Raw genomic sequence first — 17677 nt, forward strand, 5'->3', positions numbered from 1 at the left:
TCAATAAAAAGATTTTTGAAAAGAAAGTAAAAAAAAAAAAAAAGTTAAAAACAGAGATGTGGTGAGGTTTTGTCCTACTGCACGTGCACACACACACACACACACACACACACACACACACACACACACACAACACACACACACACACACACACACACACACACACACACACACACACACACACACACACACACACACACACACACACACACACACACACACACACACACTAAATCATAAGATACAGTAAAGTGCTGCATTACTTGCTTTCAGTCACCGGAATTTGATTCATTTCTCAAGTAACCAAACTAACTAACCAAACTACAAGTGTTAAGATGACTTAAAAAGGTGATTTGTAGACTGAATACAAAGCAAAACTGAATGGCAGAGTGGCAAACATACACATGGAAGTTGTTGTGTGTTGATATAAAACTACAGCAAATGTCTCTCAAGTCCTTTGGATGTTGGTGACAACAAAATACGGATTTAAAATTCACTCCAGCAGTCACATTTGTATGAAAGAATTAAAAAACAAAAAATGTGCTTCATGGTTAATTAGAGTGCACGTGAAGAGTATTTAAAAGGGTGGATTTTTCCTTTATCATTTACATAATTCTTATTTTTGCAGCCAGTGGTAAAAAAAATCAAAGCCTCTCATACGAACCTGATACAGATCCTATTCAAGAAGTATTGCAGAAAGGAAGGAGAAAGAAGAGAAATAGCAAGAAAGGCATTGTGATGCTGTTAGTATGCAGAAGATCGATATCCAACGTGTCTGAATGAGGGAGCATTCAGACGTGGATAGAACCAAGACAGCAGAAACCCAAAGTAAAAAAAATATACAAATCAAACCAGAGATTTGATCAAGTAACTCATGATATTGCACATAACTAAGTGCAGTGCCTGTTCAAAATGTGGCAGTTTGGAACGGGCCGATTACCTGGACTACAGTATTGTCGCTTGCAGCTTTCTCGAGAACTGCTCATCCAAACAACTTCACACTCAAAACTGCGCTTCCTTGGGTATCGTTCAAAACATTTTCCGACCGTGACTTTGACACCGGTTCCTAAACGATACTTTTTTCAATACCAATTTTATAAAACAAAAAAGAACTTTCAACATAAATCTTTTTATTTATTTTTCAGCTCCCACTACTGTACGTCAGCTCAGTCTCTGTGTGTAACTTAGAGTTCTTCCTGCCTGCCTCTACGACATGTAACGTTAGACAGCCAATCACCAGCATTATTAGATCTTGGTAGAAGCCTGCTGCATGCCTATTGGCTCACTGACGCTGATGAGATTTACTCCTTAGGTATTGAATGACGAGGCATTTTTTGACACGTGATACTTCAGAGGCAATTCAGTCGGTGCCTAAAAAAGTATTGAATTTGGTACCCAGCCCTAGTCCTGAGCAACACACCGGCCCATGACATAGTTGTGTCCCTCAGCAATGGACACAACATGGACCCTCATTTAGTATATGTTTCTTTGGTAACAGCTAGCTATTTGGGACCAGGTTATTTCTGGGGAGAAAATGGTTCATTCTGAAAGTTACATCACTGATGCTGCAAATGTTCGACATCGCTACAATGTAACACCTCCGGTCTCTCTTTCTTCATTTGATCTTGAATGTACCGTAGCGAGCGACGGAGCGTGAGCTGTACCCAGCCTGTCGTTCGGCAGCGGCAGTTAAAAGGGGGTCCCCTCTCAATACACTACACAGTGTGTAAATAACACACTACTAATAAATGTCCCTTAGATCCAAAGAGCACCCCTCTCAAGACTGCACTTCCTTAACAATACACCCGCCAAGTGTGAAGTCGATCGGAAGAAGGGTTGTCGAGAAAATCGAAGGACAGACAGAGACTCCTTTCATTTTAGTTTGACTACACAATAGATGAAAGCACATACTGTATTACCAAGGAGGAGAACCACATGCAAGGACACACATGCTTTTATGTGTAAACTGTACTCATTCCATACACTCAGAAAGTACCTTTTATAGAACATAATCTCTATTTAGAAACGCTCCTCTCCGTTCAAAGTAACTTATTGTGCGTGCGATGAAGATTCATATGATCAGCGTACAGTAGAAAATAAAACATGCTGCAAACAACCTTGAGTTAAAACAACCAGAAGCGACACCAAGGATTTAGAAAGGCTGCAGTTATTCAAGGACTCAATGACACCCACACACAATTGTATTACCTAGTTAACTGTTATGAAAAGATGGGAGGATAGATCAAGTTTTTTTTAAAAGGAAATTATATTTCGTTGATTTGACACAAAGTAAAAGATTGTACAACTTTATTGTTGTTATTCAACATTCTAGTAAAATGATTTGACACACACGCACGCACACACATGCTTGAACTTACATGAAGCTGACGATGAGGAGGATGGTGGATATACTGTTAGGTCCTCCACCACGTGAACGTTCTCCCAGCTTTATATATGGAGCACCTAAAAAATAAAATATACAGGACAGGTTTTTTAGTGATCAGTGCGTTTTTAATGTATATTTGATTTCTAACAGTGATAACCAACTACTGCTTCCAAGTCATTTTCATTTCAAAGTTCCACAAGGCAAAACAGCTAAAAAAAAAAAAAAACTTTATTAAAAATGTTATTTATGAATTTGACCAGTTCCCCCTTCTTTCTAAGTCCAAGACATTGTCTGAAAATTCCTCTTATTTCTTTGAAATCCAATTATGTTCAAGGATGAAAGACTGTTTGATTCACTATGACAACTCCCACCCTTAAAAAACCTGTTCAACCGAGTATCCAGTGATAAGTACACCTATTCCAGGTTGACTCTGATGAAGACACAGCAGGGCTAGATTTATCAAGCCGTTTGCGCCTGTTTCCAGGCGCTAATTGGTCGCAAAACCGACGTAACCGATGCGGGCTATTTACAAACAGGGCGCACTTGGGTAAAATCGCAGATTGTCTGCCACATGAGCGAGAAGAGACAAGTTGCGCTTTCAATATGCATTCGTGGGAGGGTCGTGGGGAAAGTGGGAGTTCCACCCAAAAAGGTGGGAGGATAAGCGCAAAGTGCACCTAATTATATATTCTGTGGTATTTACAAAGACTGTCAGTAAGAGCGCCTCTATTCTGCGGGGGAAATTCTCCGCCTCTTAAAAGCAGGTCTAAACCAGCCGCAGTCGAGTTTCCTCGTAGACCTTTATGCCGCTGGTGAAATGGCAACAGTAATTTGAGCAAGACGAAGACATAGACGAGACTGAAAATATTTTTAACACAAGAATCACACTTTGTCAGTGAACACAACATCATTTAGCGTTACAGATCAAGCAGCCGTGCAATATTAGAGTTACTGGAAGTACTCAAAGATGAAATTGAATCTCCCACTCAGCGTTCACATCCCATTCCAGCAGTTGTTAAACTCCTCGCTACATTACAAATATTGGCATCAGGATCATTTCAAACAGTCATAGCATCAGCAGTGGGAATATATCGCAGTCTGCACTCAGCCATATCATAGCACCAGTACCGCTTTGCTACAGCGCAATTTACGGTATAGTGGGTGGAGAAAGACGCCGATTGCCTGATGGGTGTCAGTGTTGATAAATACTACGCAAAATGTGGAAGCATAACGTGCGCTATTACCGAACTCGCATAAACAGACGCAGCGCAAACTGTGCTAGTGTTAGTAAATTAGGCCCAGCAGTGTTTTAAAGGGTGCCCTGGAGGAGCGAGGTTTCCGTTTCTGTAAAGTCACACCAAACAGAATCACTAGAGGGTAGTATTGCACAGAAAATCGATTCAGGCTTTTTGTTTTGCTAGAGAGCATGAGCTTTAACATTGGTGGCAAAGATTGAAAGTCCCAAAAGTGACTTCTCAACAACTGTATCCTGGCTGACTTACTGGCGTCCCTCCTGTCCCTCTCCTCTCCGACTCCTCTGTCCCCTCGGTCTCCGCTGCCCATGCCTCCTCCCTCCCTCTCTCGCTCCTTGTCGCCCTGCCGTCGAGAGCAGGTGCGTTTGCGCCGGCGCAGGGCCGGTGGGGTCTTGGCAGCGTCTGCACCCACTGCTTCGCCTGTGGTAACCACGGAAACCTCGGTCTGCATTAGCGTCTCCAGCTTGCTCACCTCGCTCTCTGCATGTGGGAAAGTAAATGGATGGAGGAATTCAAATACACAGGAAAGTCAGGTGAAGGGACAAATAATGGCTCTCTTTCCAAACTGTCCCAACATGTCCTAAACATGGCTAATAGCCAATCGGAACACATTTTGAGGAAAGTAGTAAGTACTGAGCAAATGAGGAAAAAGTAGCACTTCAGTATCACAGTGTATCAAGTTCTGTACAAAATGCTAAAAACTTGGTTCCATTCTTGGTATTTTATTCTTTGACCAGAAATTGCTTTATTAGGTAATATTTTTAGATAATTTTAAGTATGTGTGGGTATTATGTGGCCAAAGTTCTTGTATGACTGTGTAAAAACAATAAACGTTAACAATAAATGTTTAAATAATCTATTAAGTATGCATATATTTTCATTTCAAAAGTTTAACAACTGGATATAAGATTGTTCATTCTGCACAGTAAAGCTCAAGTCAAGTGAACTAACAATAAGCAGAACACATGTTGGAGTGAAGGGGGAATTTAAATACATATCAAGCTATCAAAAATGATTTTGGTATTGATACTGAAGCTCAGGTAGTGTTCTAACCACCATTCCTAGTTTTTAAAAGCCTTGATCTGTCAAAACAGAAAAGGTTTATCTGTCAAATCTAAATACACATAAACCATGGACCACATGAACAGACTCTCATCATCCCTCTCACAAATATTGTTAATAGGGATCCATGATGCCTGCAAACATATTCAGGCTACAACACACAAACGGACAATAGGAAGTGATCTTGTGTCAGCAACATGAAACCGTGCATTTGGCTTTCGTGTCAAGAGCGTGCTGTTTACGCAGTTTCACTTTACTTTTGTTCAGTTATTTACAAAAGGGAAATAGGACTGAATATAGGTCAGTTCAGTATCCACGAGCTGTGGGTATACAGAGATAAACTGAAAGAGGCCGAGCATGTGACTCACCCATATGTCTGTAGTACTCCTCAATGCCGCTCCAGGTGTTCTTTTCAATCAAAGCTTTCACCAGGCTCCACGGCTGCTTCCTGTAGCAGATGTCTGAGGAAACTCTGGGCAGAGGACAATCAAACAAAACCTGCTTAAAATACATATAGACAATCTAATGTGTTTACAAAGTTTCATGTTTTTCATAAGGACAATTCAACCTGCTCTATTTTGCTCTGGCATTATTAAATCAGTACTCCAGTCCCTACGGACTGCCAACCAAAATTACCCTAAAAACCTTTATACAGACTGGATTGCACTCAGATTATTAGTGGAAAAAGGCTCCAAATAAAGAAAACTACTGAAAGAGCTCCTGAGAAGCAGACATTGAGACAGTCTTGCAGCATCATTGCATAATATTCTATATAATAGTCTATTGAGGCTACTTTCAGTGAATACATTTCTGTCTTTTCTCCATGTGACAAAATACCAAGAAAGATGCCCTTGCTCTTTGATCATGAGATGCTGACATACATAGACCCACTGTACTTGTACTGGAAATATGCTGATGTGCCATCAAGTCAAATAATAAAATACAATATGTTTAGCCAGTAATGTCTGCAGAAGTGAGAAAAGAAAAGTAATAAAAATAAAAGCCATAGCACCAGTAGGTGTTTATTGTTAGGACTGACTTTTGTTTTAAGTATCAGGAAGGGACGTTCGACGAAACAAAGGGAAAGAAAGCTCTGATGGGATTAACTCATAGGAGAGTTTCTGGTCCCCATGCTGAGGGACTTAACCACCACCAACTACAGTTTGCATCATATTTTATGTGTCAACATCTCTTTCTCTCTCTAGTTTGACTTTAGTGTTCCTTTTGTACTTCAGAACACTACAGCATATATTTAGCATTAAACCTATTCACTTCATACCCCCACTGATGTTAATAGCTTCTATAACACGTGGTGCTGCTCTTTATCCTCATATCGTGTTTAGTAAAAAAAAAAAAAAAATCATCATTATTATCATCAGCTTTCTCTGCCCTTTATCTAGCCCGTGAATTATCAACTGTAATATCAAAAAATAAAAATATACTTTGAGTCAAAGACAGAAAGTACAACATCTGTGCCAACAGTTGTTTAGTCCAGCACATGTAAGAAACGCATATCTTGAATATAGTCAACACTTCAGTAACAGTCATGAAATAGACAAACTCTCATAGGAAAGCAAAGCATTCAACATGAGAGGAGAGTATGACTTTCACGTGTGGCTCTTCTGTTTTGACTGTGGTTTTCAATGGGTGAGCTCAAAGTTCCCAAAATAAATCCCACCCACAGTGATTACCCCAATAAGACAACAAAAACAAACCTACCTGAGCCGACTCTTGTGCTTGTTGATGGAGGTGAGGCAGTATCTGTGGACAGTGTAGAAGTAGTCCTGGTAGGGGATGCCTGAGGTGATGACCTCCGAGTCCACCACGAAGCACTCGCCCCGGGCGCTGCTTTTATGCAACGTCTGGATGCAGGTGGTAAAGTGGAGGTGCATAGTTAATGGTATGCAAACTTTGGTTTCCTCTGATACATAACAAATGCATACTACTGACAGACATGGCTGCTAGTTGTGGCTTCTTAGGCTGAATTAACTGCTGTAAAGGCACCAGTATGCTTCACCAAAATGGCTTGTTGCTCTCCCCACACCTTTCCGACATCGGAACTGGCGGAGCTGTGTACGACAATTTCTGTAACTTTCTGAAACAGACAATCTGACGATCACGCCCGCTTCACACTATGATTAGCCAGCTGTGTAGAGGTGAGAAAGCAAGCAGGGTTTGAACTTCTCTCGAAAACTATTTGTCACTTTTCATGTGAACACCCGATTGAAACACTATGAATGTCTTCCAGGAGAGACAGTTCGAAAATTTGCGCCTTTACTCCCCATGAGGACACCATTTTACAGCCTTCAGTGCGTTTCTTTTACAACAAAAAACACGTTGCATTTTCAAGCAAAAACACTTGAACATTATATACAACAATGACATGTCACAACATTTCACCAGGCAGTTTTTGCTCTGTTTAAATGTAGCAGTAGTATAGCATCGCAGCAAGAACTTGTTTGATTCTGAAAACAAAGATAAATCTAAATGCTTTGAAGGGGAAAAAACTGAAGGACTGATGAAGTTATAGTTTTAATTGTATTGCAGCAATGACTTGGTCTGAGCAGATGTTACATTATGATATACACAAAAACAGTGTTTCTGTATCAGTTATTTACCTTTAGAAAAGCCTGTGTGCCAATGGGCTAAATAATTCAACTTAAAAAAGCCGGTGTTTGTCAAGGACTGACCTGCGTCTCCACCACAGGAGCAGTTTTAGGGCCAAGGGGGTTGTTGAGGGCGATGGTGTAGCTAAGCACACGGCTGGTACTCCCACTGCTGCTGTCGTGCTGCCATTCACCCACCGATAGGTCTGAGAGAGAGAGAGAGAGAGAGAGAGAGAGAGAGAGAGAGAGAGAGAGAGAGAGAGAGAGAAAAAGAGACAAAGAACATGAGCAAATCAAGAGAGCACGAGATGCAAAAAGTCCCATGTGATTTTTTGAAAAATAAGAAAGGACAAGAGAGGTTGAGAATGTAATAAATCAAAAGGAGAGAGACCAAGAGAGACAGAGGGGTCGAAAGGAAAGAGAGAGAGAGAGAAACAGAGATCCACACTCCTTCAAAAAAAAAAAAATAAAGAAAAGAAAAGAAGAAAGAAATGCCCCAATTAGAGCTACACAATGTTCCCAAGCGGGCTGGGCTTCCAACTGGGGTAGCCACTGGCCAAATCAACTCCACAGCTTCACTTCCGTCATTTAAACTACTACAGAACAAAGTACAAAGTATACACAGCGTTTATGCAAAGATGACCTTAAGCATCAGTCTATCAAATAAAAAAAATGCTGTAAAGTCACAAAGCAGGGAATGAAAATACAGAGTGGCAAAGAAAATAAGAACCAGTAAGGGAGGGTGGTTAACACAGCGTGAACAGCTAGTGTGGCCCGCTCATTAGTGGCACAATCTAGTGGGCTACAACATGTCTTTCGGGGATGGGGGACTTCACTACATTTGTATTTATCAGCTGGACGGATTAGTACTACAGCTGCTTCATAAGAGCAACAAAACTTTTTAGAAAGGAAATACATCATCAAAAACATGTTTCCACGGATTAAAAGATGACAAGTTGAGGTTTTTGCAGGTGTATTCTTCTTATTCTACTGGATAACTAATAGAGCCAGACCGATACATTGGCGGGCCGATATTAGGCATTTTCCAAACTATCGGTATCGGCATTTATAATGGCCGATAAATGAATATTTAAAAAATAAAATACAAACGGACGAAACACCCTTCAACCATGTTATGAGTGTTGGCGTTGCATAGTTTGTCCACCAGAGGACGCTCTACAACGTCCCTGTTGGCAAATCTGATTTTTTGTTGTTGTTATTGTTCAAAGGACTTTAAGTTTCATATCTTAAGTTTGTATTTTTATACATTTTATTTATCAAAACTTTAATATATTTTGATGTTCCTCTGTTGTGTTGTGACAATAAAACAAACAAGTTTATTTCTAAACTGCATTATCATATTATTTTAGTGAGGACTCATAAATAACTACAAATAACTAATCTTAGGGAAATCAGTTTGTTTTGTAACGTGTTTCTGGATTATTTTTTTTAAATAATCGGATTTTTAAATCACCAAATATTTGTATCGATATCGGCCTTAAAAATCCTTCATCGGTCGGGCTCTAATAACTAACAATGTGGCAACAACACAAACAGATGCTTGCAGTGCACCAAATATCCCAGTATCAACATTAACAGCAAACATCAGGTTCCAGGGACAGACACAAAGAATGAGTAATAAGTGTCTTTTATTTCACTGACAACAGCCTACAACAAACAATGGGCTCCAACTGTCACCGTTTCAACAGGAAAAACTTGCTCTCTTGCCCAAATTAAACAAGTTAATACAAGTTCTGTCTAATGTGTTCTAGGCAATGTAGGAAGATCACCTCATTATCAACGCTAAACAAAGTTTCGCAGCATGAGAAAGAGCTCACAGAGATCTTTCAAACACAGGTTAAATGACCCAAAACAAAAAGTGCCTTAATATTCCATCCTTAAAAATCAATGAGAGTTGTTTGACCATGAAGAAAAATTGTTTTGACAATCCTATTTGTGTTTGTTTTACCTACCAGTAAAGTGTCGCTGGGAGAAGAGGTGCTGGATGAAGTGTGTGTCAGCAGAGAATAGCAGGTCATGCAGCTTGTCTACACTGATGCGGACCACCGCGTTGATGTGCAGCCGCCCGCTCAGGTCAGCGCAGAACGACTCCACCTCACCTAAAAGTCGAGAAGAAAACAGAAATGATTAACCTTCTTTAGATTTGATTTTGAATCGATATTTTTAGGGTTAAACATTTATCCCCGTTTTTGTCCTGAGTTATAAATCCTGTGCAGGTTCTCGTTCTAGAAATGCATCTAAAAAAATAAAAAAATTAAAATAAAAAAAGGGTAAATTAAAACTTTTGCCATTGTATGTCAACATTAAGACTCATGCGTACGTTTGTTTTAAAAAGGTACACTTGACACTTTAATAATCACACTTAACTCTAGCCGTGATTAGGATTTCATTGCCAAAATAATTCAAGGGAATGGGTGAAGAAGGCCCACTGAGTTCTGGTTTACACATTAACATCTGCTAAGAAAGTATGCTATCTGTACTTAAACCTCCATTCAGGCATATCACAATCTTGTCATCTTGGAGGCAATTTTAGGTTACTCATCTGACAATCTGACAAAAAAAACCTACATTAACTTCCAAAGGACTTATTTATTTAAGAACAGATTAATCCATGCATCGTTCACAGAGATCAGGAGGAAGGGGAAATAATAGAATTATAATAACCGTTAACACCATTTATAAAGACAAGCTTAGTTCACAGTCAGATTAAAGCTAACAACCTTAACTGAGCCCAGTTAATTAAGAGGGCACTACCAGAGATGAACAGAAGATTTTTTGGAAGTCCAAGTCCAGTCTCAAGTCTTTGACCTTGAGTCCGAGTCAAGTCTCAAGTCTTTGAGGGGCAAGTTCAAGTCAAGTCTCAAGTCTTTTGCCACAAGTCCAAGTCTCAAGTCTCTGGCCACCTGATGTCCCTAACACAGTATTGTTAACACATCCCTCTAGCCCTCGGACCTGGTGAAATATTAACCTAAGTCTGTCACATCATATGGATACAACTTTAAAGATACAATTTGCCTGTTCCCAGCATTAGCACAAACACTTTGCGATGGTTAGCTCGTTACCTGTGACGATGTATGCTAAATGTTAACGTATCTTTCACATTAACAAGTGACTGACCTATCTGGGTACGTTTTGAGATGCCTGATGAAGTTCGACGTTGTTGATCTGGCATCATTTATCTTGGTCCCACACACCTTGCATGTAGCTGTTCGCTTACTGCCACTGTTTACCAAGTTATTGAAAGCAAAACTAATGACAAAAGGCACAACTCCGGGAGGACTTTGTGTCGCCATTGTCAATGCTTTTTTTTTTTTTATATGTGAGTGCACGCACATAAGGCATAGTGCATGTGTTATGGGTAGGGGACATGCAGCTCGTCATACGTTTCCCCAACATATATGTGCCAATAAAAAAATAGAAATACATGAATACATTTAGATTTAAAAAGCAATAATTGCATGAAAACAGGTTGTTGATGAGTCTCGAAGCTCGAGTCAAGTCTGAAGTCTTTTGGGTCTAGTCGCAAGTCAAGTCTGAAGTCAGCTGTTTGTGCGACTTAAGTGCAACTTGAGTTTCAGACTTGAGTCCCCATCTCTGGGCACTACACGTATAGCGAATAGAGTTTCAAAGTAGTAGAACAGCATAAAATCCCATGACTTTAAAGTCCTTAAAGTAGTTTTTTTTTTTTTTAAACACTGGTACCCTGATCTGATAGTAGCTTGGCTGCAAGTTCATAACAAATGAGTGTAGTGTTTTCCCTGATTTGTAGTTCACTCAATTAAAAAAGGACATAATTCAAATTAAATAACACAATGTTTAAAAAAAACAATGTATTCTAATCTAATATTCATATAATTCACACTTTTTTTTTTTTTAAATCTCACTGGGTTCTTGGGGTGGTTTGTTCACCCAAACAACACTCACTCTCTTCTTGCGTGTCAGAGGAGTTGCTGGGATCTGTGGGCAGTTCCTCATCGTTGGTGATGTCCAATGAGGAGAGGTTTCCCAGACTGGTGGTTGGCGGGAGCAGCATGTGATTGGCTGACTCGGACAGGCTGTCCACACCCTCTTCCAGATTCTGATGCAGTGAGGGGGAAGGAAAACGCACACAAGAGGAGAGTTAGCAAGAGGTTTGTAGGGAAATCACCCCATTGTCATATGACTTGAGAGGAAAGAGGCCTCAGCTGAGCTCGTGTTGACGCGGCCTAAGCAGACATGCCAATGCAGCTGTGCAATTAATGTGAAACCGCAGACAGTCAACACAGCACTGCATTTATTCACGTTAGCTTGGCTTGGGCTTGATCTGTCCGTAGATCAAGACTGCAGGGGAAACTACCAAATAGAGCTGGGCAATATATTGATATCATATCGATATCGTGATATGAGACTAGATATGGTCTCAGATTTTGAATATCGTAATATGGCATAAGTGTTGTCTTTTCCTGGTTTTATAGGCTGCATTACACTAAAGTGATGTCATTTTCTGAATTTACCAGACTGTTGTAACTGTTCTATTATTTGCCTTTACCCACTTAGTCATTATATTGATATTACTGATGATTATTTATCAAAAATCTCATTGTGTAAATATTTTGTGAAAGCACCAATACTCAACACTACAATATCGTTGTGGCATCGATATCGAGGTATTTGGTCAAAAATATCGTGATATTTGATTTTCACCCAGCCCTACTACCAAAGCAGCTGTTTTTGAGCAGAACTGATTGGACATAGAACCAAACGGAGCAACAATACATCATCCACATCCTTACTTAAATGCAGTGCACCCATCCATATGATGCACATTGCACACATAATTTGGGTGATATGAATGTAAGATGACTGCAGAAGTGACACTGATCTGTGTTTTTGTTTATCATTTTTAAAGAAATGGCAGAGCAGATTCCGAAAACAAATCCAGTGTGGCAGGGTTTAAAATTTTATGACGTAAATTGAGGGAGCAAAAGCAGTATCGGCTCCAAATATCAGCTCAAGAAAATCGGCAGCCCGTATCGGTCATCGGCTAAGGCTGATGAAAAAGAAAAGAAATCTGTATCGGCACTAACAAATCCATATCGGTCAATCCCTAAATCACAGCTGGCTAGATACCAGTTTTTACTTGCTAAAACACTGACATTACACTAACAAAGATTCTACCACATCGGTCAGTTGAACATTGATTACATTGCATAAAAATATATTGTAGGTATAGATTTTGTTTTTGCACAATGCGAAAAAACTTGTCTTAAGTCACAACAACAGACCCATAAATGTTACGCTCCACCTGGTTACTGGCTGACCGCTATATATAGTGAATATAGCGGTCACATCTACGTGAGGGACCGACCGAAAAGAAGACTGCACACAGATCTAAGCTCTCTGTTTGAGTTTGTTGACTAGGTATTATCTTTGGTTATGAGAGGTGAAGCCAAGGGAGTCAATGGAGCAGTGTGTGGATTCTACTTAATTCAGTCCATCCTGGCCATGCTGCTAATGCTAGCTAGTCAGATGTCTGCAAACGTCAGGCTGCAGTCTTAAAACACAAATAGCAGGAGCAGATGAATTAGTGAGCAGACTTTTCTGAACTGTCCGTGGACGTCTCTACTCTAAGCATTTGATACCGACAGTCCACAGCTCTAAACCTGTAGTTTCTGAATATGCATAACGTTGACCGCCTTGCAGCTGGTGCAGGTCTTTTACAGTTCTTGCTCAAGTGTCTTGCACGTGAAGTAATACAAAATAAGACATCTGATGAGATCAGAGTATGCATACATTGATGACTAGCTTTTGCAATGTTGCATGTGTGTATGTGTGGGTGTCCAGAGGAACACTCACAAAAGAAGCAGCAGTAGAGGCCGGGGCAGAGGCAGAGGCGTTGGTGGGAGTGGTGGATGGCAGCGAACCGTGGGAGCTGGGCGGGCTGGGTTCGAGGGGGTCAGAGCTGAGTCTGCGTCCAGACGACGAAGGCACCTCTATGGGCAGAAATGAGGCAGAGGAAGGGAGAGAGGAGCCCGCGAGGTTGGTAGCTGAGGGAGCTCTGGGTAGACCGCAGGGCACCAGGGGAGGGGGAGAGCTGCCCGTAGAGGGAACCGACACTGAGCTCAGGTCTAGTAGGTCTGTAACCGACACGGACTCGTCTCCTGGCCTGGGAAACACAGGGAGAGGAAGCGAGAGTGCGTGAGACAGAGACACATACAGAGAAAGTGTGTGAGAAAGAGCCAAGTGCTACTAAGAGCTTGTTAGAACTAGTTGTTAGCAATCTTTAACCAACCAGGCATTTAATGCAATTGTTAAGCTAGCTCAGCTGGCATAAAAAAAAATAATAACTATTAAATTAATAACTTGCTTAAAAAAAACTCCCGTCTTCAGTATCCACTTGTTTGATTAAAGAAAAAGCTAATTAAGCCCTCAAGCTTCATGTATGTCAGTTGGTCTGGTGGTATTTGCACATACATGTAACTGGAGAACCTGATGATCGTTTTCTCTACAGCTTTTTCTGTTTTAACAAGTAAACACAGTAATATTACACATTTTTCCATCCCTTTTGTTATACTAGTAAGGTATTTATTTACATAAATGATGCTTAAATGTCAGTGATAGTAAACAAAGTTCCCAGCGCTAGCAAAGGAAGAGACAGCACAATCAATGATGCATAGTAGTTTTCTTAAACTTGACAATCAATAGTATTTAGTATAATATTAACGAATAAAATAAGCGTATTCCACAATCGTTTACTCCAAAAATGTTACTTATGTTTGTAACCTACTCAAATAACACAGAAAGAAATTACCAATTACACACTACCCTCACACAAACTACTTACTCTTTCAGTCAGTGTGTTAACATTCCTGCAAACACACAAATAGAATGCACTGCACCATATATTAGCATGGTTTTACACAGGAATCACTCACAGTAGGCCGTTCATGTGTTCAGTGGTGGGAGAGACATAGTCGTCGTCTTCACTAGTGAGGCCCAGTTCAGTGCCGTAACACTGGTGTACGATGTGCCAGAGCTCTTTGGGGGATAGGGACTGTAAAATAAACAAATAATGTTATTCAGTAGTTAATAAGGATCAAATTAAAATGGCTGATAACCGATGGGGGACATCCCCACAGCCTCTTCATTAACAGGATAGTACAATTAATAAATTCACAACCCATCAGATTTATCTTTTTTTATGACATTAAAATAGCCAATCAACTTATTTTTGGTCTTTTTTTGTTGTCAGACTTTGAAATGTGTTGCCTTAAGATAGACAATGTTGAATTTTGCTGATCTCCATTATGACAAATGACAAATTTAATCCATCCTATCAGCAAGTAAGTAGGTTTGAAGTTAACATCTCTGATTCTAATCAGACTAAAGCATTTGATAATTGTTTTGGCGGTGATTTCATATTTATTTGACAGCCTTTTACAGGTGCAACATTAAGTCAATGCCTCATGTCGCTGTCTGTTGCCATGGGCTTTAATCCTAAACTGCTGTGTTTCTGCACCAATGCTGTCCAACTAAATGTCTATATTCAAATGCAGCAAATAACAGTGATTTAAACTGTTCTCCCAAGCCTGTGTTTGAGGCCATCTCTTGCTTGTTGACACTGTTCTATTCTAAGATGATAAATACTAGTCGTGTCACACCAGGCAGCAGCATAAACCGGCAGGAGGGTGGGAGAGGAGATTGTACCTTTTCCAACAGTGCGTTCTGCCACAGACGGAAAATCATCATGAAGCTGCGATCCCTTGCTCCAAAAGACGTGAAGAAGTGCTGGACAGGAAGGAAGAAAGATGAAAAATGTCATTTGACTGATGGTTTCCCTCTGTTGGGATGTTTACTTTGTTACACTCAGAGGAGATAAAGTTAAGTCAGCTCATTTCATACTTCTTCACTAGCAAAAACGGATAATTTGAAGTGAACAGTATCAACAGCTAACACTTGTCATGCTTTTGTAGCAGCTTAACTAAGCCGTAAAGGATTAATAATCATGTGTCAACACACTACAGAAATGTGCTTTTGGACTAAAATTAGAAGTCTTCAGTTCTTTAAAAATGGGCCCAAACTAGTTCATTCTGCTCGAGTCTGACCTTCTCATTGTCAGTGCTGATCTGGATGGCGTTTGGGATGAGCTTGGCAGTCTTCTCCTTGGTCATAGAGGTCACGTCTTTCAGCAGGATAGTGATCTGTACAGGGAAGGAGAAAGATTTATTGTGTGTGTGCTTCAGTGTGTATTTCTGTGCACAATACCCTTATCTCAACAGGGGCCTGAGCCTATCTATATTGATCTGCAAACAAGTGCATTTAAAAGGAATTCTTATCTAATGGCAGGTGTGACATTAACTAGGCTGCGCGTGCAAATGTGTACACAGTGTGTCCATGACTTACAGTGGTTTCCCAGCGGAAGATGTTACTGTAGAAACAGAGCCAATTCTCTGACAGATAAAGGCGGCCCTGAAGCAGTATGTCTTTCTGCAGAGCGCAAGAGTAGTCTGAGGAAAGGAACAGGAAAAGAGGTAAATTAAAATGAGCTTGTAAAACTGGCTTGTATCAAAAAATCCTTTTCAACAATTCAATAGGTTAAGTTTAAATTAATGGGGTCTGACGTGGATGTATTTAATCTTTGTGAGTTTGTGGTGCCACAGGGGTGGCTCGCTCCACATTAGCTCAGCACACACAGAGTTTTAACTTTGACACCTACAGTATGTGTCTCACTCACCCACTATAAGTCGCTCCGTGTCAGGAAGTTTCTTAAAGAGTTTACGAAAATCCTCGTTCCGCTGTTTGTATGTAGGACTGAGAACCTTAGGGTGAGGACAGGAAAGAGAGCATGTTATTTCACTTCACAACTAGCCAGCACATCAGGGCTAGGCTGGAATGTTTGGCTTAATATCTAAAAGATTAACAGTTTTTCATTGATAAGCATTTTACTTGGTAACTAGTTCCACTCAACTGGAACTTAAAGAGACAAAACTCAGCAAAGTCATGTAGCCTGGAGTGGAAATGTGGAATGAGTGGCTGTTAATGTGTACTTACATTGTACCAGCTCTGCATTTTCTGTAAAGAAAAGAACAGCATATTTAGTAGTGAACAGTATTAAAAGGTCTCTTCAACAATAAAAAGATTAGAGTACAAACTTCACACAGGTATGGAAAATCTATCAGCAACCGTTTGGTAAAGTAACACACTTCAATATCTGTATGAATGTGATACTGCCAGTGCAGGCCCACAGGCTATGCCTGTTTCATGTAACCTTGAGGTTTTGCCGTTTTCAGCACTTCTCCATTTAAAAAAAAGGTGCGTGTCAGTGACCATCTGTCATGAACAGTCATTAGTATCATTAGTAACAAGCTGTTCTTTTCACAACAAAGAGCCTGAGATAAAAGAGATGTGAAAGCTTGTATGAAACCGTCAGGCACACAGAACTACAGGAACTGGCTAGGTAAATTGTCAGAGAGCAAACATGACAACCTTTTAAAGTCCACTGACAGAAACACTCAGCATTGTAACAGCTCACACGGCTAAAATTAAAGAAATTGATGATCATCTTAAATACCAAAATGTTTCTTGCCGGGGGAAATGGCTATATGTGTGTGTGGTGTGAAGTGGAATGCCATTTCCCCTGCCAAGAAACATTTTGGTATTTAAGATGATCATCAATTTCTTTCAAAAGTCTAACTGAAAATGCAGCTAAAACTTCAGACTAATTGAAAAATCTGTTAGAATGAAGCCTTCATGTGCAACTGTTTGTTAGCTTGTTATTAACTGTTGTTTTAGATCAAACTGTGCAAAGTCACCATGAAAGAGATTTGAGTCTTCTACTCAAACACATAAAGCTTACATACCAATCATACTGTATATTGAACTGGAACACTGGTAGAAAGCTCTTGCCTTTAGCCTCACCTCTCCATATCTGCATATCTACAAACCTCTTGCCAGCAGTAGATTTAGAAATTAAGCTTAGCACCCATCTAGAACATATCACCTTGATCACGGATATTACCTTGGCATTGCGGCTGAAGTGGCGAGAAGCAAGTGGGTAGGCGGATGTGAGGGAGGAGGCAGAGGGTATGGAGGGCAGAGGGCTATCCGAACCTCCTCCTCCTCCTCCTCCTCCTCCTCCAACACTGCTCTTCTCTCCTCCTCCCTCACTCTCACTGGCCCTGCCTCCCCCGAGGACCCTGCGCCGCAGGGAGGGAGAGCTGCCGGGGGTGCTACGTGGAGAGTTACTGGCCGTACTGGAGAAAAAAAATGACACAGAGACAGATTTAACTCAGAGGAGAGAGAGATAGAGAGAGAAGGAAACTCTTTCATATTTAATTTCAAAATTAAAGGCTGCAGGCGTTTCCTGTTTG

The 17677-nt window shown here is 40.4% G+C and overlaps 1 protein-coding gene across 7 annotated transcripts in view; it reads right to left on the minus strand.

Moving 5' to 3' along the window:
- The window catches only part of gramd1a (GRAM domain containing 1A), a 32894-nt gene that overhangs the window by 3148 nt on the left and 12069 nt on the right, over positions 1-17677 (minus strand). For 6 of the 7 annotated variants that reach the window (XM_039806050.1, XM_039806055.1, XM_039806052.1 and 3 more), the window contains 16 exons: positions 17326-17560; positions 16359-16379; positions 16042-16126; positions 15711-15814; positions 15413-15508; positions 15015-15095; positions 14243-14361; positions 13164-13473; positions 11253-11406; positions 9281-9427; positions 7392-7513; positions 6421-6563; positions 5070-5173; positions 3889-4119; positions 2379-2463; positions 665-676 (listed from right to left, as the gene is read on the minus strand). In XM_039806050.1, coding sequence (XP_039661984.1) covers positions 665-676; positions 2379-2463; positions 3889-4119; positions 5070-5173; positions 6421-6563; positions 7392-7513; positions 9281-9427; positions 11253-11406; positions 13164-13473; positions 14243-14361; positions 15015-15095; positions 15413-15508; positions 15711-15814; positions 16042-16126; positions 16359-16379; positions 17326-17560 — 2049 coding nt within the window. The remainder of the gene's footprint in view (positions 1-664; positions 677-2378; positions 2464-3888; positions 4120-5069; positions 5174-6420; positions 6564-7391; positions 7514-9280; positions 9428-11252; positions 11407-13163; positions 13474-14242; positions 14362-15014; positions 15096-15412; positions 15509-15710; positions 15815-16041; positions 16127-16358; positions 16380-17325; positions 17561-17677) is intronic. The other variant, XM_039806053.1, reaches the window with a different exon arrangement.

Source organism: Perca fluviatilis, chromosome 7 (assembly GCF_010015445.1).
Source record: "Perca fluviatilis chromosome 7, GENO_Pfluv_1.0, whole genome shotgun sequence".
In the NCBI taxonomy this organism is placed as follows: Eukaryota; Metazoa; Chordata; class Actinopteri; order Perciformes; family Percidae; genus Perca; species Perca fluviatilis.